Source organism: Heterocephalus glaber, unplaced genomic scaffold, assembly GCF_053883595.1.
Source record: "Heterocephalus glaber isolate CG9 unplaced genomic scaffold, H.glaber_assembly_v1.0 deba00001497, whole genome shotgun sequence".
In the NCBI taxonomy this organism is placed as follows: Eukaryota; Metazoa; Chordata; class Mammalia; order Rodentia; family Bathyergidae; genus Heterocephalus; species Heterocephalus glaber.
Window position 1 is genome coordinate 1,236,226 of NW_028258320.1, and position 23,683 is coordinate 1,259,908.

General features: G+C 49.4%; 3 protein-coding genes across 7 annotated transcripts in view; 1 reads left to right on the plus strand and 2 right to left on the minus strand.

Moving 5' to 3' along the window:
• Positions 1-1,071: 1,071 nt before the first annotated feature.
• Positions 1,072-23,030, minus strand: Tmem217b (transmembrane protein 217B). Of its 4 annotated transcripts, none has more exons than XM_087184467.1 (3): positions 17,955-18,079; positions 16,971-17,026; positions 1,072-2,448 (listed from the first exon to the last, which is right to left on the minus strand). In XM_087184467.1, the coding sequence occupies exon 3, from the start codon at positions 2,418-2,420 to the stop codon at positions 1,863-1,865; it is 558 nt and encodes a 185-aa protein (XP_087040593.1). In that variant the 5' UTR covers positions 2,421-2,448; positions 16,971-17,026; positions 17,955-18,079; the 3' UTR covers positions 1,072-1,862. The 4 variants fall into 4 exon arrangements, 3 of the variants coding, with proteins under 3 accessions (XP_087040593.1, XP_087040595.1, XP_087040594.1); XR_015440237.1 differs by lacking the exons at positions 1,072-2,448; positions 16,971-17,026 and adding exons at positions 6,080-6,661; positions 22,536-23,030 and having other exon boundaries at positions 17,955-19,125; XM_087184469.1 differs by lacking the exons at positions 16,971-17,026; positions 17,955-18,079 and adding an exon at positions 5,250-5,388.
• On the minus strand, positions 5,437-6,047 carry Tmem217 (transmembrane protein 217). Its single transcript, XM_021259428.2, has one exon. The coding sequence runs from the start codon at positions 5,905-5,907 to the stop codon at positions 5,437-5,439; it is 471 nt and encodes a 156-aa protein (XP_021115087.2). The 5' UTR covers positions 5,908-6,047.
• Positions 18,174-23,683, plus strand: part of Tbc1d22b (TBC1 domain family member 22B) — a 55,481-nt gene continuing 49,971 nt past the window's right edge. Inside the window, exon 1 of one of the 2 annotated variants that reach the window (XM_004846665.4) lies at positions 18,174-18,362. In XM_004846665.4, coding sequence (XP_004846722.1) covers positions 18,307-18,362 — 56 coding nt within the window. In that variant the 5' untranslated portion in view covers positions 18,174-18,306. The remainder of the gene's footprint in view (positions 18,363-23,683) is intronic. The other variant, XM_013072932.3, reaches the window with a different exon arrangement.

The window sequence follows — 23,683 nt, forward strand, 5'->3', positions numbered from 1 at the left end:
GCTAGGCAAGCACTCTGCCACACTCCAGCCCCTTTTTATTTTTTATCTTTTGTTTTATTTTGTCTTTGGAGACAGGATCTTGCTATGTAGTTCAGGCTCGCCTTGAACTCACAGTGATCCTCCTGCCTCAGGCTCCCGAATGCTGGGATTACAGGCATCTGCCACTGTGCCCAGCTTTTTTATTTCGAGGCTGGTTTTCACTAAGTTGCCCAGGCTGGCCTCAAACTTGCCATCCTCCTGCCTCAGCCTCCCAAGTAGCTGGGATTACAGATGTGTGTCTTGTGCTTGGCATATGGGTCTCCTTTTATCTTTGTAAAAGTAAAAGTACTTTGGGGAGGAAATCAGTGGCCCTAAACTCTCAGCCCTGAAGTGAGTTGGTTTCAAATAATGGTTCTTACGGGGAGGAGGGTGTGTACACCTGTGATTCCAGCATTTGGGAGGCTGAGGCAGGAGGATTGCCATGGCTTCAAGGGCAGTCTGGGCTACAGAGTGAGACCCTGGCTCCCCACCCCACCAAAAAAAGAAACAATCATCCTTTTTTTTTTTTTGGTACCAGGGATCGAACTCCAGTCTTTGCGCTTGCACAGCAGACGGCGAAACCACTGAGCTCAATCCCCAGCCCGAAACAATCATTCTTAAGTGGGGCTGTTTTGTTGCCCAGGGACATTTAGCAAGGCCTGGAGATGCCTCTGGTTGGCCCAATAGGAGGGGGATGAAAGGTGCTTTTGGTCTGTCCTAGGGAGAAGCCAGAGATGGAAGATGCTTCTCAGCATCGCGTAATGCCCAGGACACCCCACCGCTGAGGACGACCCGGTCCAGGATGTCATTAGGGTTTGAAGGGAGATAACCTGGAGTCTTTGTTTTTCCAGGGCCAGGGATTGAACCCAGGGCTTTTGCAGTGAGCTATGTTCCCAGCCCCTTTTTAATTTTAATTTTATTTTTTGGTACGAGGGATCGAACTCGGGACCTTGCGCTTGCAAGGCAGGCGCCAGAACCACTGTGCTAAATCCCTGGCCCTGGTCTTTGTTTTATACTCCAGGCTGGCCTTGAACTCACAGTGATCCTCCTGCCTCAGCCTCCCAGGGCTGGGATTACAGGCGTGTGCCACCACACCCGGGTCTCACAGCTTTCTGGAATGTGGATTCTTCTTGCCATTTTATTAGGAGCCAACATGAGGAATTGCTTTCTGGGAAATAGGGAAGCAGAGCAACACAGGGTCTTTTCTTTGGTTCTAGGCTGGAGTAAACTGAGTCTCCAGAAGCGTATGCTCTCCCGTAGGCAGCTCTGAGCCAGCCGCATGTAGCTATTGAAATCGAAATGAATCAAAATGGAATCAAATGGGTAAAATTTGGCTGCTGGGTGAAATAGCCACTGGCTGAGTGCCCAAGAGCCAGCCACGTGAGGGCGTGGACAGCATGGGGGGAGAGCAATTTCTTTTTCTGAGACAGGGGCTCCTCATGTAGTTCAGACTGGCTTTGAACTCACTGGCCTTGAACTTGCAGAGATCCTCCTGCCTCAGCCTCCCTCATACTGAGATCACAGGCATGCACCGACACGCCTGGGTTCACACAGTGATTTCTGTGGGCAGCCCTGCCCCCAAAGGACTCTAGAGAGCCGGGTACCCACAGGAGGAAAATGAGACAGACAGCAAGGGACACGCAGAGTGGAAGGGCCGCGGAGACAAAACATGCACAGATGGTTAAGTAAGCAAGAGGCCAGTGTCATTAGTGCTGCGACAGCTGCACATGTACGGATGGCCGACCCGTGCACCCCTCGCCCCCCTTGGCTGCTCCTCAAAGACTCCTTAGCTCCAGAGCCCTGGGCAGAGGTGGTGGGGACAGGAGGGCTTGGCCAGGGCCTTCCTAGGTGAACCTGCGGTACAAGAGCCTCAGCCTGGCCGTCGGCCATGAGTCCACGGTGCTGACTGAGGAGCGGTGGCGGTGGGAGATCTCGGTCACCATCTCGAGGGCCTTGAAGAGCTCGTAGGCGTGCTGTAGGACACAGGGCAGGCAGGCGAAGTGCAGCGCCATGCGCGACACCTGCAGGATCAGGTAGAGGCGCGGCAGCACGCGGAACTGCTTCCTGATGGCGCCGCCGGTGAGCAGCAGCAGGGAGAAGCTGCCCAGCTCATAGGCCACGATCCACAGCGTATAGAGCAGTGGCCCCTTGTAGCTGTTTTGGTGGATGCTGTAGAGGAGGACGCAGCTGACAGCGATGGTGATGAGGGACAGGATGCTGGCCACAGCGCTCCTGTGGTTCAGGATCCAGGACACCAGCGCAGATTTCGTCTCCAGGTAGAGGCTGAACTTGTCTGCTTCATAGCCGATGTGGGTCATCTGTCTGAGGTCGAAGATGAGGAACTGGATGGTGTTGAGGACGGAGAAGACGCCAGCCATCAGGGTCACCGTCCTGGCCTCCATGAGAGATCTGTCCTGCCGGAAGTGGCTCCTGCAGAAAGGGATCAGGGAGCAATGTGACAAGAAGGCAGAGCCAGCCCTGGACAAGTTTCCCAGGCCACTGGATGGAGCATGGGGCACAGAGTGGGGACAGACAACTGGCCGGAAGTCCAGGGACACCAGCCCTGGTCCCTGCTCCAGCCTAACCAGCTCCAGGCGACCACATTGTTGGGAAACAGAGGCCCCACTGGCTTGGGGTCATCCCAAGGTGGCCTTTCATCCTGTGGTTCCTGTTAGCAGGTACAGGTTTGGGAGTCCTCAGGAGCTCCCCCATCTGGAATATGACGGAGAGGGTCCTGGGCTCCCTTCTAGGGAACTGGTTTCTCTGAAAAAAGAAAACTGTTGGCTGGGTGTGATGATGCACACCTATAATCCCAGAACTGGGGAGCTAAGACAGGAGGATCACCACGAGTTTGAGTCCAGGCTGGGCTACATAGTGAGACCCTGTCTCAAACAAACAAACAAAACCCAAAAACGAGAGAGAGAGAGAGAGAGAGAGAGAGAGAGAGAAAACTGCTGGGGACCAGCCATGATATATATAGATTGGTGGGGTCCAGGGCACAGGTCCCACAGTCCTGAGGCCCCTGTAGACTTGGCTCAGGAACAGAGAAGTGAGCAAAAGGCTGCAGACTTCCTGGCTGTGTAGGAAAGCCGTAATCACAGTGCTCCTGAGGCCAAATAGATTCTACTGAGGGCAGTATAACTTGCAGGGATCCAGGTATGGGGAAGGACCTTAACTTACTGCCTTCGAGATGCTAAACTCGCTCCCTATCTTACCACCCTAATCTTACTGCAGTTGCCATTCCTAGAAAAGCACACTATCCCCTCCCCTGTGTTTCTTGCTGAAAAATAAAAGTAAGTCAGCTGTGGAGTTCGACAATTCTGTCCACTAGAGGCAGATTCCTCCCAGTGCCCGCCTTAAGCATTGAATGTTGTCTGTGTCTCTTTCTTTTATTCTCCGTAGTCCTCCCTACAGGTATCTGGGGGTCTGATCAGCTCGTGACAGAAAATTATCAAGGTTCCTCAAGAGCTTGGGGTCATCCCTAACCTTTCCCCTTCTTTCCCTCCAAGCCCTTAGGAATGGGGTTTTCCTGCTTTGCTCCCTGGGGGGCGGGGGGGGGCACCCCAAGGCCATTCCCAAGGCTAGCAGTCAGTGGATTGGGAAAGGGTTTGGATGTGAGATTTACGATCTTTTCTGCCCTGGCCCAAGAGGCCTTAATAAACTACTGCGCTATGGGTAAATCCAGAGCCCACAGGCCTGGATCCAAGGCAGAGGCAGATGGGGAAAGCCCTGGTAGAGGAAAGCGGCTCTTCTCATGGTGACAAGGAAGCAGAGGTGGAAGGGAGATAGACCCACACTGGCTATCTGGTTACCTTATTAGGTGTAATTTTTTGTGCTCTTTTCATGGCTGCTTTAGGGTTTGTGGCATGTATCTCTAACTCATCAGTTTACCTGTATCTATTTTTTCTTTTGCTCTATTTATAATTTGAGTTTCTCGTATGAGAGAAACCATGTGATATTTAAGCTTGTGTGCCTGATTTATTTCACTTAACATTATGGTCTCAAGATGCATCCATTTTCCTATAAATGATTCAAGTTTATCCTTTATGGCAGAGTAGGGCTCCATTGTGTGTTAATATTTATTTTTAAAAAAATTTTTTTTTTTTTTAGTACCGGGGATTGAACTCGGGTCCTTGCGCTTGCGCAGCAGACAGCGAAACCACTGAGCTAAATCCCCGGCCCTCCATTGTGTGTTAATACCACATTTTCTTTATCCACTCATCTGTTGATTGTCAAACCGTACAGGCTGCTTCCAGATTTAGCTATTGTGACCTGTGTGGCTATCAACACGGGCGCATGGATCCCTGTAACATGATGTCTTTGACTCTTTCACAAAGGTACCTAGGAGGGAAATACCTGGGTGGAATGGAGCCTCTAGTTTGAGTGTTCTGAGGAATCCTGGAGGGGCAATGCCTCGCCCAGGACCCTGGCTTCCCCCATAGAAGTTTCTCAGATTTTCTTCTGCCACAGTTTAAAGCGCTTCTGATTCATTCTGAGCCTGAACGTGACCATCACACACAGTCTCTTAGGGGTGACTGATTGCTTCGCGCACAGGAAGTCTGTGTCCCCCACCACACTCCCGAATCCCCAAGGTCAGGCCTCTGATTGTACGCTTTTTTGGTACCCCTCCCTGCAAAGTGGCTTGCACAGCCCTAAGAGACACAAATAAGTTTAATATCTACCTTTTAGAGGGTTTTCTGAGATAGTGTGTCATGATGTAGCCCAGGCTGGCTTCCAGCTCACTACAATCCTCCTGCCTCAGCCTCCTGAGCAATGGGATTTCAGCCATGCACCACGAGGCCTGCCTTAATATCTACCCTTTGACTAACCAAGTGCCTGTGGTGTTTCTTGACAAAGGAGAGGGAGAACTCAAGATGGAAACTGAAGGACTTTTTTTTCTCTATTTTTTTGGGAGGCGTACTGAGAATCGATCTGAGGACCTTGCACTTTTGAGGCAGGCGCCGGAACCACTGAGCTAAATCCCCGGCCCTTTTTCTCTACTTTTATTGTTCTACTGATGTGGAATTTAGCATAGGAGACACAGCAAGGAAGCCACTGCAGGAACCCACCCCACGGCCAAGAGTATCCTCTGTATTGGGAGAACCTGAGGTACAAACACAGTTCTTCCCGTCCTGGGGTTAAGCAAAGAGCCCTCTGGGTTGAAGGCAACCTCGACTGGGCTGTATTTTATTCCTTTGTGCTCTGGTTTTGACCCAGAAGGTGGGACTGACCCGGAGAGGAAGACAGAGGGCGCTCAGGGAAGCCCTGATAGACAGCAGCGCTCTTGAAGCGGCCTGGGGATTCGATCATGTCGCTGTGCTGGTGCCACCCCAAGCTGCGCGGCAAAAGCAAAACAAAACAAAATCAAAAGGGATCAGAGCAGAGAGACCGTCCCGGAAGACAGGGCCAGCTGCACCCTCATGGCTTCCGCTGTAGTTTTCTGGTGGCGGCCGAGCCGGGTCTGCTGTAGGCCAGGATGTCGCCCCGCGGCTGGTTCTTGTAGCTCAGGCGCGCGTAGGTGATGACGAACCACAGCCAGAAGTAGTGCATGCACGCACGGGCCACCAAGCCGAACCAGCGCAGGACTCTGACGGCCCCGGTGCTGGTGCCGGTGCTGAGGATCTGCACGGCCAGGTTGGCGGCCTCGTAGAAGACGATCCAGGACACGTAGAGCAGCAGGCCCCGGTGGACCTGGGCATACACGGAGTACAGCAGGAGGCCGCTGGCCGCCATGGTGACCACAGACAGGAGCAGGACGATGGCCAGACTCCAGCAGGTCACGAAGCGCCTGACGACGTCCCCCGAGCTCTCGCTGGCCTGGCTGGTGTCGGGGCAGTCGCCCCAGGCCAGGTGCCTCCACTCGAAGATCAGGTGCAGGTGCGTGGCCATGATGGAGAAGGCGCCGGCCAGCACCGTGCCCCTGCGGGCCGTGATCCCGCACCAGCGCTGCTCCCGGGCGCTCAGACCTGCGGGGAGACACGTGACACGAGCCGCCGCTTCCTGCCTCTCCCATCCGGTCCCCAGCACCAGGCTTCCGGCCCCTGCCCCAGGCCCCAGGACGCGGCGGGGCAGAGGGGAATGTGGGCCAGGAAATAGCAGAAGTCGGCCTAACGCTGATGCGTGGGGAGCAGCGGGGAGGCCAGGTCCGGCTGGAGCTAGGAGCGTAGAGCAGTGGTTTTCAATCCTGGCTTCACATAATTTTTTAAATTAACTAGTTTTTTTGGAGACAGGGTCTCGCCATGTAGCTCAGGTTGTCCTTGAACTATGTAGACCAGGCTGGCCTCGAATTTGCGGCAATCCTCCTGCCTCAGCCTCTTGAGTGTTGGGATTACAGGTGTGCATGCTCGGCTTCCTATCAATCTGTGTATCTAGCCAGTGTTCTGAAAAGGTTGTTTCAGTGATGCCCTTACTTCTTCCAGTTGTCCCTTGGACATCCATCGCTGCCCTTGATGGTGAAAATTGGCTGCGAGGTAGAGACCTGAGTGCGGGGTTTCAGGAGAATCGTCGGGGAGTGCAGGAGCCCTGTGGCAGGATAGGGAGCTGCTGAAAACTCACAGGCACCTCCTGGCTAGGTAGTCACTCCTCTGCGACAGCACAGGACCTGTGGGCTGCAGAGAAAGGCACTGCCCGGCGTGTTTAGAGCCTTAGAATAGAAAAGAAGAAGGAATCGTGAGCCAAGTGTTCAACTCAAGAATATGGGGGCAAAAAACAACCATAAAAAAATAGAGTTGGGAGTGGTAGTGCAGGCCTGTAATCCCAGCACTTGGGAGGCTGAGTCAGGAGGATCACCGTTAGTTCCAGGCCAGCCTGGGCTACATAGTGAGAGTCTGTCTCAAAAAGCAGAAAACAAAAAGAACCAAAACAAAAAACAAACACAGGAACAAGGCATTGTGAAAATCAGCCAAAGCATCAGACAGCAGAAACTGAACTGCAGTAAATATCAGATTATAAAACAATTAGATCATTTTTATTCTGAATGTGGTTATAATATACACAATATGCATAACACAAAGTCTTCCAACTTAGCCATTTTAGACATATTATTCAGTATTGTTAAGTATATTTATGTTGTTATAAAACCAGTCTCTAGAACTTGTTCATCTTGTAAAACAAATTCTAGATCCTTTAAACAAGAAATTCCCATTTCCTCCTCCCCAAGCTCCTGGTGCTGACACCATTACCTTCCTGCCCTTACTAATCTGGCTACTACATCCTGCAGATCTCAGAGAAGGGGAACCATACAGCACAGTGTTTGTCCTTTACGACCTTGAGATTCATCCATGTGGTAGTGTGAGGACCGTTTCCTTTTATGCCTATATTTCATTACATAAAAAGTTGAAGCTACATATCGATATAGGAAACCATGGGACAGATCTAGCAGGAGTTAGGGGTATAGCTCAGGGTCCGGGCACACAGGACAAAGCCCTGGTCTCAGTTTCTAGCACAAACAACCAGTAAAACAGCTTGGCCACGCAGCACACTGTGCAGACGGCTCCCAGAGCACACAGGTGCAAGCTGTTCCACCTTTCTTTTTTGTTTTTTTGAGGCAGGTCTTCACTGTGTACTTCAGGCTGGGCTTGATCTCATTATGTAGCCCAGGCTGGCTTTGAACTTGTGGTGATCCTCCTGCCTCAGCCTCCTGGTGCTGAGATTACAGATGTGCGCCACCACACCTGGCCAGGGGTTCATCTTTTCTTTTCTTTTTTTTTTTTTCATCTTTTCTTAACCTCACTTCAGAAGCCCTATAGTGACACTTTTTTTTCTTTTGGTGGTACTAGAGATTGAACCCAAGGCCTTTGTACTGAGCTACATCACCAGCCCCTTTGTAATTAATTTAAAATTTATAATTCAACTTTTTATTTTAAAGGGAGAGGTTGAGTTGCCTCATGTTATTTTTTATGTTGAGACAAGTTCTCCCTAAGTTGCTAAGCTCCCTGGGCTGGGCTCGAACTTTCGATCCTCCTGCCTCAGCCTCCCAGAGTTCTGGGATTACAGGCGTGTGCCATCACACCTGTCACCCACAGTGGCGTCTTCAGGAAGGAGTCATCTAGGCTGACTCGTTCTGGGGAGGACGGTTAAACAGTCTGTGCATGTGAGCCAAGCTCCCGAATTTTTCAGGTGCCCAGCTGAGCAAGTCACTCTGGGAAGGAAATATTCCCCTCGAGCCCAGGTCTCTGCCCTCCCCGCCGGCAACACTTCCTCCCCATTGAGACTGGGCTCTCTGGACATTCGCCCAGCCAGGGCCAGCCAGTGTCCTTCTGGGTCAGGCTGTGGCTGGCAGCCTGGGTCGGTAACAGACCTCACACGCACGAGGCGAGTTGTCAGCAAAGCATCACTGCAAGTCTGGCGGACTCTCATGTGGTTGTTAAACACAGCTTGGAAGGTTAGGAAAGGTTTGGAAGGTTACCCACACGGAAGGTTAGGAAAACTGGATGTGGCAGAGGAGAGGGGAGGGAGGGGAAGTAAAAAGATTGAAGATGTATTATGCACAGGTACCAACTCCCCAGGAGGAATGGAATCGCTATGTACTGCACACATGGGCTAATAAACATAAACTGCTTTGTTTGTTTGAGACAGGATCTTGCTGTGTAGTTCAGGCTGGCCTCGAATTTGCAGCGATCTTCCTGCCTTGGCCTCTGAAGTGCTGAGATTACAGGCGTGCGCCACCATGCCTGGCTAAGAATAGTATTTAGAAAGTAAATTAGGGCCAGGGATTTAGCTCAGTGGCTCTGCGGCTGCCTGCCAAGCACAAGGTCCTGAGTTCAAACCCCGGTACCAGAAAAAAAAAAAGTAAATAAGAGAGCCATGCATAGACCAACAAGGGTATATCATGAACCTAGCATTATGGTAAATCTAACTGTGATACATGAGATATAATGAAATACTCTCAAATAAACAACATTTACCTCAGAAAATTGCTACAAGGATTGAAAGTTAATATATTTTATACACTCAAAACAGTTCCTGGCACATAGTAAGCACTGTACCATGTAAGTGCTGTTGGCAAGGGGTAACTACTACTTATTATGCAAGTAAAGCTAGTATTTATTAAGCTGTGTGGCAGCAGACATCATTACATTTCCTACGCAATGCCTATTTCCTCTTTGTTAATAGCAATCTGTTTTGGTTTTTTATTTTTTGGTTTTTTGAGACAGGGTCTCACTGTGTAGTTCAAGCTGGCCTTGAACTTGCAGTGATCCTCTTGCCTCAGCCTCCCGGGTGCTGGGAGTACAGTCACGCACCACCAAGCCTGGCTCCTCTTTCAACTTTTCAGATCAGCACTATGTACTCACCCACATAATCTAGATCTCTGCCTTGAGAGCCTAGGTTTTCCAAAACAAAAGTCCTTTGAGTCTCCAGTGGAGGAAGAGATGAGTGGAGACGCTCTCAAACTCACAAAGAAAAAGTGCTGCCTGGTGTGGTGGCAAACGCTTGTAATCTCAACACTTGGGAGGCTGAGGCAGGAGAATCACCATGAGTGGGAGGCCAGCCTGGGCTCCCTAGTGAGTTCAAGGCCAGCCTGGACGACACAGTGAGACCATCTCAAAATATAGTTTAAAAAAAGAAAGGAAGAGAAAGTGCTGTCATGCTTTGGTGTTGACTCAGGCACAGCAAGGGAACCAGCCTCAGCCCTACTTGGGATGAGGTCATTCTGACAATAAATGACCCTGCTAGATTCGCTTCCGGGGGACCTCTGAGGGTCCTTCCTGCAGATGGTCCATTCTCACTTTCTCACCTTGGCCGCCTCATCCCTCGAGCCCATCCAGATCCACACAGAGGCCTCAGAGCCCTCAGAGCCCTAAGGTGGCTTCCACAATCACAGCTGAGCTCAGGGTGCCTCACACCAGGGTCCTGACCTGGCACCAGATATGGGCCAGCCAGCTCTCCTCCCTGTCTGGCTCTCTGAGGAAGTAAGACAAATGATTTACGCCCACTTGTCCCTAACGAGCCCCCCTAACAAGGAAGAAAGTGGCTAAAAACATCTACCATAGAGATCTTGTTGTATTTATCATCTCTCACGCCCCTTTAACAGGCAGGGAGTACCTGATTGCTCCCTCCATAGAAAGTGTTTAGATACACACTCTGTTGGCCAGAACAAAGTTGGTATTTCCCAGCCTCCCTTGCAGCTGAGTTTGACCATGTGACCAATTTCTGAGACTGGACTGAAAGGGGCAGAAATGGAGGCAACCATCCAGTACTGAGGATAAAGGTCATGGCCTTATGAGTCCTCATCTCAGTGACTGCAACGTGGATGTGGGGGGAGCCATCTTGGGCCTACGGGACCATCTTGGACCATTCTGTTCCTGGATGATGCAGCAAGAGAGGGAAAGAGCTGAAGATTTCACAGGGCCGAGCCGCCACACCTGCGCAGGCTTTCACAGGAGAAGGGTAGACAGGAAACTTCTATCATATTTCCCGCATCATTATTTTACCTGCTGGTTTCTACCAAGCACATGTGCTGAAGTCTTTCCTGCCTCAGCCTCTCCCTTGACCCTGTGTTTTTCTCCAATGTCCCTTCACAGAGCAAGCAACAGACAAATCTCGTGGCTGACTTCCGCAGAAGCATCACTTATAGGGTTGAGGATCAGAGTGTCAGCTATGTATTGCCATAGCAATGCTGCATAAACAATCAGGAGACCTCAGTAGCGTAGCGCTGGACAGGGGTGTAGTTCCCAAGCTAGTGGGTTCTGCTTCTACGGGGCTGGGCTGAGCTGGGCTGATGTCAGCTGGGTGCACTGAGCGTCTGGGGTCAGTGCTGGGTGACCGGGTGGCTCTGTTGGTTTTGGCTGAGCTTGTATGCATGTCTGAGGCTGAGCGGGCTGTTGGCTGCCACAGGAGAGCCTCCACTGGGATAGTTCAGGCCAGTTTGGCTTGGTTCCCTGCTCTGGTCATCCAGCAGAGCAGCCTGGACATGTCCTCACAGCAGAGAGAATGAGCTCAGTTACGCAAGCGCCTTCTCTGGTTGCGTAATGTTTACTGAAATCCCATTGACCAAGGTGAGTGGGAGCCGGAAAGGGAAAGCCCAAGGCAGACAGCCCTGGAGGGAAGTGCTGGTAAATAAAGTTTTATTGGAACACAGCCACACTGGTTTACCTGTGTATCATCCATAGCTGCTTCTGTCACACAGCCACAGAATTGAGTAGCAGCAATAGAGAGCGTGTGGGCTGCAAAGGCTAAGATATCTACAGTCCCACCCTTTATAGAAGGTTTGGCTTATTGTGCATGATGTATTTTACATCCCATGAGAAAACTACTACCGGTAAAGGTATGGACCAATGGATATTCACACTCATTGCTGTATAACTAGTAGTTGACGCTATGGTCAAATATTGGAGCCCTCTCAAAAAATTAATATGTTAGCCAGGCATGATGGTGTACACATGTAATTCTAATACTCGGAGGCTGAGGCAGGAGGAGGACTGTGAGTTGAAGGCCAGCCTGAATTACAGAGTGAGAACCTGTCTCAAAAACAAATGAAGAAGCAAACAAACAAAACCCAAAACAAAAAAATTAATACATTGAAGCCTATACACCAATGAGTTTGTGTTAGGAGGCCAGGGCTTCAGGAGGTCACTGGGTCACTGGACTAGTACCCAAATAAGAGTCCCCAGAGACCTGCCCTGTCCCTCCCAGCACTGTGAGCCAACACCTCTGAATCTAAGGATGTAACCTGATGGCCTCACAAGACTTCAAATCTGCCAGCACCTTGACTGTGGACTTTCCAGCCTGTGGAACTATGAGATGTAAATTTTTTTTTTTTTTTGGTACTGGGGATCCAACTGGGGACCTTGCGCTTGGAGATGTAAAATTTTGTTGTTTATAAGCTATCTAATCAATGGTATTTTGTTATAGCAGCCCAAATAGATTAAGAGAATTGACAAACCATAATTTGTGTGTGTGTCTGGGTTTTTGTTTGTCTGTCTGTTTGTTTGTATGTAGCCCAGGCTGGCCTCAAACGCATGGCAATCCTCCTGCCTCAGCCTCCCGAGTACTGGGATTCCAGGTGTGTGCCACTATGACTGGCAACAAACTGTAATTTGAAAAAGGCTACACTAGAGAAAATTTTGCACAAGATGATGTGTAAAAGAATGCTGACTGGTTGAGCATTGTTTGAAATAAGAATAACGAGAAGCCAGAATGAAGGAACATTCCTATTATGGAACGGTATATGGTAATTAAAATGAATAAAGTGGAACTCCATTAACAGAATGCTGAGTGAAAAAAGCCAGTTGCTGAAGCATATGTACAGTGCAATGCTATTTAGAAAGTTTCAAAACATGTACGCATGTTGTTTATAGATACGCACATATGTAGTAAGAGTCTGCGACACGCATCTGAACGCTGAGCCCTGAACTCAGGATTTTGGCTCCCCTGGAGAGAGGGAAGGAATGGGAGCAGAGAGGTATGAAAGGGGATGTAACTGTGCCTTAAGTGTTTGTTTCTTAATCTTTTTTGTATTAGTGCCTACTAATTTTATAAAACATGGGTTTTTGGTGTGATATTTTCATACAGGCATAGAATATAACTTCATCTTTTTCTTACATGTTATTTGTCCTTTAATATTTACTGCAGGGATTGGCAAACTGTCACATGTGAGCCCAATCTGGTGTGCTATTTTTGTGTGGGTTTTTTTTTTGGTATCCGGGATCGAACTCGGGACCTTGCGCTTTTGAGGCAGGCGCCAGAACCACTGAGCTAAATCCCCGGCCCTGGAGTGCTATTTTTGTATGGTGTTTGGTTTGGTTGAGACAGGGTCTCTCAACATAGTTCAGGCTGAACTTGAACTCACTATGTAGCCCAGGTTGGCCTCGAACTCACAATGATCCTCCTGCCTCAGCCTCCCAAGTGCTGGGATTACAGGTGTACGCTACCACACCTGGCTTCTTCCTATTTTTCATGAGTTACCAGGCCAAGAATATCTTTGCACAAAGAGTCTCCCCACCTCTTTTGACATATTAGAATAAATCTGTAGGAGTGAAATATCTGATCCTCTCTTCACCCTCTAAACCCTTACATACTCTCTCTTTCTCACTTTAGCCCCAATAAACTCTGGTTTCTTCTGTCTTTCTGCTGGGTCCTTTTGCTTCCTCTAATGTGCTGGTCTGTTGTGTGTTCTTCATGGTGGTGGCTGAGGGATTGGAAGCTCTTCTGCTCTTACACCCAGCTCCACCTCCCCATCTGTTAGGTGATCCAACGCCTTCTACTTTCCTCCCCTGCTCTCATCACCCACCTGCTTCCATCCACGCCCCTCCTTTGCTGAGGTTAGTGTCCACCAGTGGCCTTGCTGGAAGCCCAAAGCCTTTTTTCTTTACCTCTTCATTGTTTTCCCTCCTTTTAAAAAATCTCCCCTTTGGAGAACCTACTCTGAAATGACCTCCTTTTATTCTTCAGGTCTTTCTTTTTGCTTTCCTGTCCTGGCTAAGGGTTTATCTCTTTCAGAGAACTTTCTCTAAGTGTTGGGGTCCGCCTACCTCTTTTGAATGTACATTCAACCTCCCCCCACACTTCTCATTCCCTTAAGGCCACTGTGCCCATGCTAAGTCATTTTATTCCTCTTTGAATGAAGGAGGAAAACCCTGCAGACAGACTATGCAGAGAGCCCACTGAGAGAGCTCAGAATGATCAAACCCGGGAGAGAAATTCCAGACCACAGGCATCTAGCACGAAGGGAGGTCGCGGGTCAGGGGTGCAGGGTCATCTAGTTGCTTGCTACAAATGCAGAGTTTTAGGCACTGGCCTAGACCTGACTCAGGCTCAAGACTTTGAATGTGATCCGTGGGGCTCTGCAGGTGCGATAATGTATGGAAGCACTGTCCGCTGGATCAGTAAGTGCCTGAAACAAAGGACTATTACCAGAAGGGCTCTGTGGACCACTACTGAGCCTCAAAGCAGTGATTCGGTCAAAGTTTGGGGCGAGCTCTCACCCTTTTGATGAGCAGGTGTGATCCACTGATGGGGCCAGGCAGGACCTTCCTCCCTTCCCCCAGGCACAGGTGCACTCTGGGTAGCCCTCTTCCCAGGCACAGGTGCATTCTGGGGAAGCTGCCCAAGGAGTTGGAGAAGAAACCTTTCAGCTGAGTGTGGTGGTGCACACTTGTAATCCCCGTGACATAGGGGAAAACATAACTCCCAACCTGCTAGATGTCACATACGCCAAGTTTGTGTCCTCTACCCTGAAATCCAAGAATGAATTTTAAGGAACAATGGAGGTTAAGAGTAGGAAAGATTTACTGAGAGACAGGAGGGGACTGGAAAGTGGGCTGCCACCAAGGTCATTTCTCTAAGAATATTTTATAGAGCAAAATCACGAGTAATCAATCAGATTACAGGAATGGCCGCTTAGCTAATACTGGTCCAACAGGGAAGCAGGTCACCTAGCAAGGGTACATGGAAAGAACAAAGGCATTTTGGGAAGGGAGGATCTGGATGCTCTCTGGTCACCCACCCGGGTGACTGAGGTCTGTGTGGACTTTACCTGACCAGGTGATACCAATTATGGCATAATTTCAAGTTATGGCTTTATCTTGAGGCCTGGCCTTTGACAGATGTGCCTCTAGCCATAGTTACGATGTGTTCTCATCTTCTGCACTGGCTCTCTGAAGAGCTGAGTCCTGTCTGACTGCCTAGAATATTTCTACCTAACTTAGCTGCCTATAATAGCAGCACTCTAGGAAGCTGAGCCAGGAGGATTGCAAGTTTTAGCCCAGCTCCTGGGGAACATAGCGACTTAGGGAGACCCTGTCTTAAAATAATGAATGAATGAATGAATGAATGAATGAATAAAAAAGGCTGGGGAAGTAGCTCAGTGCAAAAGCCCTTGGTTCAATGCCCAGTACTGCGAACGTACAAATGAACAAACAAACAAAAATCCTTACTCTTTGTCTTAGTTTTCTCTTTTTGCAGAGACAAAATACCTGACATCCAAAATTAAAGGGGGAAAGTTTATTGAGCTCATAGTTTGCAGAGGTTTCAGTCCATAATCTCAGCTGGCTCCAAGACAGGGTGGCATGGCAGAGGGGCATCGCAGAGAAGAAACAGTCTGTGGCAGGCAGAAGGTAGCAAAGCAAGCAAGAAATAAGACACGCCTCTTTCTGTCCCTTACATTGTATCCAAGCTTCCACGAGAAGGGTGGTGCCAAATCAGTCAGCGACTGATTTAGTAATCATCCATCCTTAATCCTAGCGTTGCACCATGAATCAATCACACACTCTAGACTTAGCAACCCCCAAAGAAGCCCCACCTATGACTGCATGAGGCTTTGGGAGGACACCTAGACACAAGCTGTAATACTCTTTTTCTTTTTTTTGTACCGGGGATCGAACTCAGGACCTTGCGCTTTCGAGGCAGGCACTGGAACCACTGAGCTAAATCACTGGCCCTGTAATACTCTTTTTCAAGAGATGGAGACTATTTATCAATCAAGAGAGCAGGCAAGCGTTGGAATCTTTGGTAAAGTAGACACATACTATGGGGATGTGGGAAACAGGATCTTTCCCAACCAAAATGTGTATGAATGACACAGACAGCAGAAGACTAGAATTATTTATGATCTTCATTCACCCACTCAGTAAATATTGAGTATCTACCACATACTGGGGTCTATTTTAGGTTCAAGGAACAGAACAAACAAAGTCCCTATCCTAGTGCAGTTTCTGTTCTCAGGGACAGAGATGGAGCAAACGGACATAGTATGGCATGTGTGAGGTCACGGTATGGAAAAATGAAGTGAGGGAGCCAGCTCTTCAAAGCAGGGGGTTAGGGCAGCCTCCCCAAGGTGAGGACATCCGGAGTTGAGTAAGCCAAGCAGAGAATCTGAAGGGAGAGAATTCTGAGCAGACACAGTGGCTAATGCAAAGGCCTTGGCTTGGGTAGGTATCTACAGTGTTCAAGAGACAGTCCAAAGACTGAGGAGTGTAGTTGGAAATTAAGCAAGAGTGCATAAATGAGAGGAATGGAGAGTGAGTAGAACCAAAACACATAAGGTGTTTTTTTTTGTTGTTTTTTTTTGAGACAGAGTCTTGCTATATATCCCAGGCTGGCCTCCAACTCACTGAGATCCTCCTGCCTCAGCCTCCCAAGTGCTTGGATTACAGGTGTGTGCTACCACATCTGGCTTCAGGAGCATTTCTAAAGCTAGGTGAGTAAGTGGAAAGTGACAAGGGTATGCCACATGGCCAAGTGTCAGGCAGTGCACACAGAGGAAGACAATTCAGGTGACCTACAAGACAGTGAACTCAACTGCCCATTGCCACTGAGGACTGGCATGTAGATGTCAAAGCAAATGATTCCTTCAAGACTGCAGGTTTTCTTTTTCTTTTTTTTTTTTTTCTGATACCGGGAACCAAACTCAGGACCTTGCGCTTGCCAGGCAGGCTTGGTGCCACCAAGCTACATCCCCAACCCAAAACTTCAGCTTTTCCAAAGTCCCAAGGCCCTGGAAATCCAGAATAAAGACAAAAATATCAGTTTCAAAACAACTTCAGGACACCTCTCTGAAGGATCAGAGGGCAGGGCTGGTCACTGTGTCCCACAGAAAAGAAGAATTGGGCAGGTAAAATGATGAAAAGGACAGAGGGACTTTCGTCGGATTGGTTAAACGACCATAAAGAGGAAGAGGTGAAAGTCTGTGAAAGCACAGAAGACTCAGAGAGAGCAAAAATGGCCCTTTTCCTACAATCCTGTAATTCTGAAATTGGGGAACAAAAGGAGTTTGAAAACGGGGGTAATGTCCATGTAGAAAGATGCCAAACTGAGGGCCAGGGATTTAGCTCAGTGGTTCCGGCGCCTGCTTCACAAGTGCAAGATCCCAATTTCGATCTCCGGTACTCCCCCCCCCCCCCAAAATAAAAAGATGCCAAACTGGAGAGCACATGAAAGAATCCTTCCTTGGACAGGACAAATATTCCCTAATATGCGGAAGGACACAGGATGGGGGACAATCAGCCTCTTACCTCCTCTGTCCTTTGTTGGGCAGAAACAAGTCTGGACCATGGAGTACTGTCCCTGTCTGCCAGATCATCATGAAATACAACCACAGAAACCAAGAATCACTGAAAAGATTTCAATGGATTCAAAATACTAATATATCAGATCTCATTCTGAGTCAAAATTAGGTTGAAAGTAAATTCAAAAGTGAAAGATTTATAATAAACTAATAAGGGAAATTAAGGATATAGGGCAGGGATACATCCTTAATCTTTGTGATTTATGCCATAGATATATTCCATGTCCTCAAAAAAAAAAAAAAGAAATAGCTGGACATGGTGCTCCACAGCTATCATCCCAGCACTCCTGAGGCTGAGGTGGGAGGATCACAAGTTCCAGGCCAGCCTGAACTACATATTGAGACCCTCACTCAAAAAAACCAAAAACAAAAATAAACAAAACAAAACAAACAAGAAATGATACTTGGTGATCTGAATTGGCTGGAAAAAATAAGAACATTTTCTAAACACTATTTGTCAGTATCCGGGCTCTCATAACCACAAAGTAGATAAAAACAGGGATTTCGCCCTCTGAATTTCACACACAACACAAACCCTTTGCTCTAACCAATCCCAGCCCAAGGTGAGGGAGAATCTGATGAATCAACTGTTAAATGTTGAACAGTTACTAACTTTGGTCTATGGGAGCTGTACATATCGTCCTTCGCGGAAAAAATTTAAAATTGGGATCTTATTGGAAGGAGGAGGGGGAAGATCAACCAGAGTGTCATTTTAACAGTGAGATGTTAAAAATGGGTCACAATTACCATAAGAATCCTTGCTTTTAGTCAAAGATATATGGAGATAAAGATATAAAAAGATATATATGATATATATATATATATATATATATATATATATTCTCTCCTTCCAAAAAATATTAGTCAGAAAACTCAGTTGCCGCAAAGAACACAGTATCTGTTCTTTCTTCCCTTAAGTCCCCTTCTTTACCTGTTTTTTCCGTTCTGGAGGAGGAACTTTCAGCCCCGCCTCCAGCCCATCCAAGCTCCGCCTTCCTGGTCCACCTGTGCGGCCTGGCCCTGACGTTACCGTTGGGCTTCAGCGGTCTGCAGGATTCCGGCTCCTGATTGGCCCACCCGTCCCCTGCCTGCGGAGCCCACCAATGGCAGCGGCGCTGGGTGGGGGGTGCCCACATCCAAGATGGCGTCTCCAGGAGCTGGGAGCGGGTGACCGGCGGCGGGGAAGCGGCCTGGGTTGGCCCTCAGATTGAGGGGTCGTGGGGGCCTCTCGCTGGGCATCCCCCACCCCGGTTCGACTACCAGGCCTTACCCAGGCCAGAGCCATGGCCGCAGAGAACAGCAAGCAGTTTTGGAAGAGGAGCGCCAAGCTGCCGGGGAGGTGAGTTCAGGACGCCGAGAAGGAGAGGGACTTGGACCGAGCCTTCCCGGGTCCACTCCTTAAATCCTGCGGGTCTGGGGCGCCGCCGAGGCCGGAAGACTGGTCTGGGAGAACCCGGGCTGCGGGAGCTGGGGCTGCCTGGCGGCGTCTGGGCAGCTGTCAAGCAAAGAGGAGGAGGACGGCTGGGTGTGGGGTGCCGTCTGGGACTGGGGGCGGAGGTCCCAGGAAGTGACCTCGGCGGAGAGGCGGCCGAAGATCGGGCGTCAGGGTCCGTGGGGTCTGGTGAGGAGCCCGGACTGGTCCCGGCTCGGAGGGCTCGCCCCGGACCTGCTCCCCACTTTAGACAGCGCTCGTCCTCGGGGGTCCCCACCCGACACAGGTGGTTGCTGGCGCCCGGGGTCAGCACGCGGGAATCTCAGTCTGGACTCAGAGGGGTGCGGAGGTAGCTCAGGGCTGGCTGCCAGAGGGGTTGTGAGCAGTAAAGTGAGAACAGTCCTCCAGCCAGATCTTCATCTCAAGTTGGCCCTTTCCCATTAGGGATTCTTACAGATGACCACAGAATCCTTGGACATTTTCTGGGATTCGGTCACCCAATGTAAGCTCTTTTTCTCCTGCTCTTTTTGTGCAAATGCACCGAATTCTTCGTTCTTCAGTTGGAGAGCAGATCCTCTACTTTTCTCCCCCTTCTTAGTGTATGTTGGCACTCTTAGCAGCGTCCATCCTCCTTGTGTTGTTACAGTTTCAGTTTGTTTTGGGCAGAGTCCTGAGAGGTAAAAAGAGTGTGTTTCAGTCATGAATTTCAGATTTCTGCCGGCTACACATTATTTAGCAATAGAATTCATGTCTGGTTAGGTCTGCACGTGCCACTTTCCTCATCAGTTTAGGTCTTCTGGGATAATCCTTTGACCTTGTGGTTTTGTTTTTTTTTTTTAACAGAGAGAAACAAGGGTCAGTACAGGCTATGTAACCCTTGTTTTTATCTGAGATTCTATAAGACATGGAGAATAGGCTGGGAATCAGCTTTTAGTAATACATGTTAAGGTAAAAGAGGTAGCATTAAAATGAAAGGGGTAGACGGGTGCACGCCTGTAATCCCAGCACTTTGGAGGCTGATCCAGGAGGATCATGGTAAGTTTGAGGCCAGCCTGGTCTAATAGTGAGTTCCAGGCCAGCTTGAACTACATAGTGAGACCCTGTCTCAAAAAACTTGACAAAAAAGGGGAGCACAAAGCTATCTCTGAAGACAGTGCTGTGAAATTACAGTGTTAATATAAATGCTGAAGATGTTCTGTGTTTTCAGATAAGCACCACTTCCTGGCATCTGATTCACTTCCCTTCCTGCTCTAGTGAGTCCTCCAGTTGGGTTAACAGCTCCTCTCTGGGGTTTTCCACAGAGAGATCATGAAGTTTTGGCAGCCTAGGATCATAACGGGAGTCAGTGGGGAAACCATTCTGTCAGGAAGCCATACAGGAGATGTGAGGCATGGCCTGGTCATCTGTGCCCTTTGTTTTCACATGGTCTTGCTGTGCAGCCCGGGCTGGCCTCCGACGTGCCAGAGTCCTCCTGCCTCAGCCTCCTGAGTGCTGGGATCACAGGTGTGCGCCACCACACCCAGCTTCATCTGTGCCTTCTGACTGCTGGTTGTATTTTCTGTCCTGGGTTTTCTCTATTTTTTCTACTGGACTACAGGAGCAGCAGAAGAAATACAGTACTACTTCTGTGAGATAGGAAGAGGGATCTTTTCTGTTTCTTCAGGTGCCTGGCTTTCTTTTTCATTTTGTTTGGCTCTCTTACCTGCATGACCAAAGACAAAGAACTGACAAATCTCTCTAGGCCTCAGCTTCCTCATCTATGAAGTGAGGAATAAGAGTGCTTTCCTCAGAGTTACTGTCACGACAAAGTGAAGTACCTACCGGTAAAGAACCTAGGAGAGTGTTTATTTTGCACATTATGGTTGCTTAATAAATAGTAATTATTCAGATTACTGTTATTATTAGAACAAGTAAACATTTAAAAGACTTTCTCAGATCCTTACCTGGGTACTAGTTGACACATTCATTCTTATGGTGTTAAAGTACTGCCACAATTCATAATTGTTTTTATTACCTTGCTTGTTGAAAAGAAATATTGTTCAGCTGTGTACTTTTAGCTGGGAAGCCCCAGGAGCTCCTGGCTATGCGAGAACAGGGGTTCATTTAGATAGAAAGGTGCCTTGGTTTAAAGAGAATGTTGACTTTTTAAAGAACAGAACTTTTGCACCTGGAGTCTTAGTCTCAGAGGAGAAAAACTTTCTTCCATGTAGGGAAATGACAAAATGCCCATGTACTAGGTTCAGGGCAACATAGAAGTGAAATTTGTTTTCCTTGCAAACTGAAAGGTATAAAATCAAAAATGAAGGCAGGTTACTTTTAGTTTCTTTGATCGAGATCCAGCAACCATAGTGACAACAAAAAAGAATTTTATTAAATAGCCAAGTTCGGGCCAGGGATTTAGCTCAGTGGTTTCGCCGCCTGCTGCACAAGTGCAAGGACCCGAGTTCGATCCCTGGTACCAAAACAAAACAAAAAACATAAATAGCCAAGTTCAAAATGTATCATTCTTTTTTAAAAATAACAATGTTAGGGCTGGGGATGTAAGGCCTGCCTCACAAATGCAAGGTCCTGAGTTTGATCCCTGGTACCAAAACAACAACAAAAAACCCCTCTAAAAACAAAAAAGGGCTGGGCATGTCACTCAGTGGGAAGACCCTGGGTTCAATCTCCAGTACCACCACCCCTCCAAAAAAATTATTGATATATATATATATATATATATAGTTCATATACCATAAAATTCACCTCTTTAAAGTGTGCAATTCAGTGGTTTTTAGTACACTCATCTAAAGTATAGATGGTTTTGTACAACCATCCCCACTAATGTCAGAACACTTTTACCATGGAAAACAATCCTGTATACTAGCAGTCACTTCCCATGATGTCCTCCCTCCAGAGCCTGGCAACTACTAATCTGCTTTCCGTTCCTACAGATTTGCCTCTTGTGAACATTTCACATTAGTGGAGTGATACAAGGCCTTTTGTGACTAGCTTCTTTTACTAACCATGTTTTTCAGGCTCATCCACATTGAAGCGTGTGTCAATACTTTATTTCCTTCTATGGTGGAGAGTTCATTGTGTAGAGACACCACTTTTGTTGTTGTTGTTGTTTTGTTTTGTTTTTTGAGACAGGATCTTGCTGTGTAGTTCAGGCTGCCCTTGAACTCACCATGTATCCCAGGCTGGCCTCTAACTAGTGGTGATGCTCCTGCCGCAGCCTCCCGAGTGCTGGGATTACCACCACTCCTAGCAATAGACACCACTTTTTTGTTTTGTTTTTTTGAGACCGGGTCTTGCGATGTAGTTCAGCCTGGCCTTGAACTCATGTAGCAGAGGCTGGCCCCAAACTTGGAGCAACCCTCCTGCCTCAGCCTTCCGAGTGCTGGGATTACAGGTGTGCCCCACCACGGCCGCCTGGCACACTACCTTTTGTTTATACAGGCATCAGTTGATGGATATGTGGGTTGTTTCCACTTTTGACTACTACGGGTAATGCTTCTATGAACATTCATAGGACTGTTTTTGTGTGGACATGTTTTCTCTTCTTTTGAGTATATGTAGAACTGGGATTGGTGAGTCTGTGTGGTAAGAAAGACCTAATTATGATGGAAAGAAAGATCTAAAGTTCTGCCTGTTATTGGTTATTTGTAAGAGCCCCATGCAGCCAGGCGTGGTGGCGCATGCCTGGAATCCCAGCCCTCAGGAGGCTGAGGCAGGAGGATCACCTCTAGTCTGAGGCCAGCCTGGGCTACATTGTGAGTTCGAGGCAGCCTCCAGAATAAGCAACAGATGCTTTTTCCAAACAACCACACCACCAAATGAGCCCCATGTACTTAAAACATCGAATGGCTATCCTGTTGGTGTGGGAGGATGGGAGTCATAGTCAGCATGTACCATCGTGGTGGAGAATGGCACCTGAGGGCCTGGGTTCTGTCAGCTCTGTCACCTCCAGCTGTGACTGTGGGGAAGCTAATTTAGCCCTCCGTGCCTCGGTTGGCCGCACACTCAGGCCCTCAGGCCCTTAGGGGGATTCCATGGGGTAACGCACAGCCACACAGCCAGGGCGAGGAGGTCCGTTACCTCAGAGATGGTGGTTACCAAAGCAGCTCCGACTTCGCGTCTTCCCTTGCCTTAGTTTCTGCGGCTGGAATGGAAGGCTTTGGTCGTGCGTCTGGAGCCCCCGTGCGTGCGGGCAGTGGGGCTCTGTCGTTAACCGGGCAGAGGGTTCCGGAGACTCGAAGGAGACGCGCGGGGCGCCTGTGTGCCCGGTGTCACAGTGCTGAGGATTATGGCCTTGAGCAGTGATTCTCAGCCCTGGGCGGCTGCTGGGCGTTCCCTGAGACTGGCATCGCCTGCCCCACTTCCCAGCTTCGGTCCAGCAGGCCTGGACGTGACAGGAGTTGAGTTTCGAACAAGACCCCGCGGGTGGAGCGACTGCAGGTCCCAGGCTGCGCCTGGAGGGGTCCTGAGTTAGACGGAGAGAAACCCCGGGTCTCCTGACCGAGCCGCGACCCCGCCTGGTGGTCTAACAGGCTCCCGTCTGCTCCCGGAAGCCCTGCCAGCGCCGAGCACATCCCGGGGCCCAGCTCTCACCCCCCCCCCGCCACTCCGGGCACCCCGAGTCCTCGCGGCATGGATTCCTGCTGCGGCCTTCTCTCCCCTCTCCCAGCCCCTCCGCAGGCTTCCCGTTGGTCGTTAGAGTAAAATCCAGATTCTCGGAGGCGCCCAGGCCCCTGGAGGTGGGAAAGGCGGCCGAGTGGGGGCCTTTGAGTGAGCGAGTGACTGATGCGCCCGGTCCAGGCGGGTGTGGGGGGGGCCTCTCCCGCTGTGCTGCGCCCCTGCCTGGATTCTGCCTGATCCCGACTACTGCAGTGATCGCTGCTTGAAAATCGACAGGGCTAGACCCACCGTCAGACTTCATTATAGTTTACATCCTTCTGGGGCTGGGGTGTCTCCCCCTGGGCGGACCCTTGCCCCGGGGCATGCCCAGAACCCGCGCTTCAGTCCCCGGAATGGAAAAGTAAACCACGCAGCTGCCCAGGAAGGCGGCTGGGCACGGTGTTCTCCGGGGGTGGAAGGACGTTCGACATCACTGGCCCCACCACGCTACCAGTGACTGGGACAGACGGCCCGCCACACGTGTCCGACCACAGCCGCGCCCTCCGCCCGTGGCCCAGAGCATGGGAGGGAGCTGGAGCCGCAGCGAGGGCGGCCACATGGACGAGGAG

Bases quoted from the DNA above. Each gene is read 5' to 3' on its own strand.
- Tmem217 (XM_021259428.2), bottom strand. From the start codon at position 5,907: ATGGCCACGCACCTGCACCTGATCTTCGAGTGGAGGCACCTGGCCTGG.
- Tmem217b (XM_087184467.1), bottom strand. From the start codon at position 2,420: ATGGAGGCCAGGACGGTGACCCTGATGGCTGGCGTCTTCTCCGTCCTC.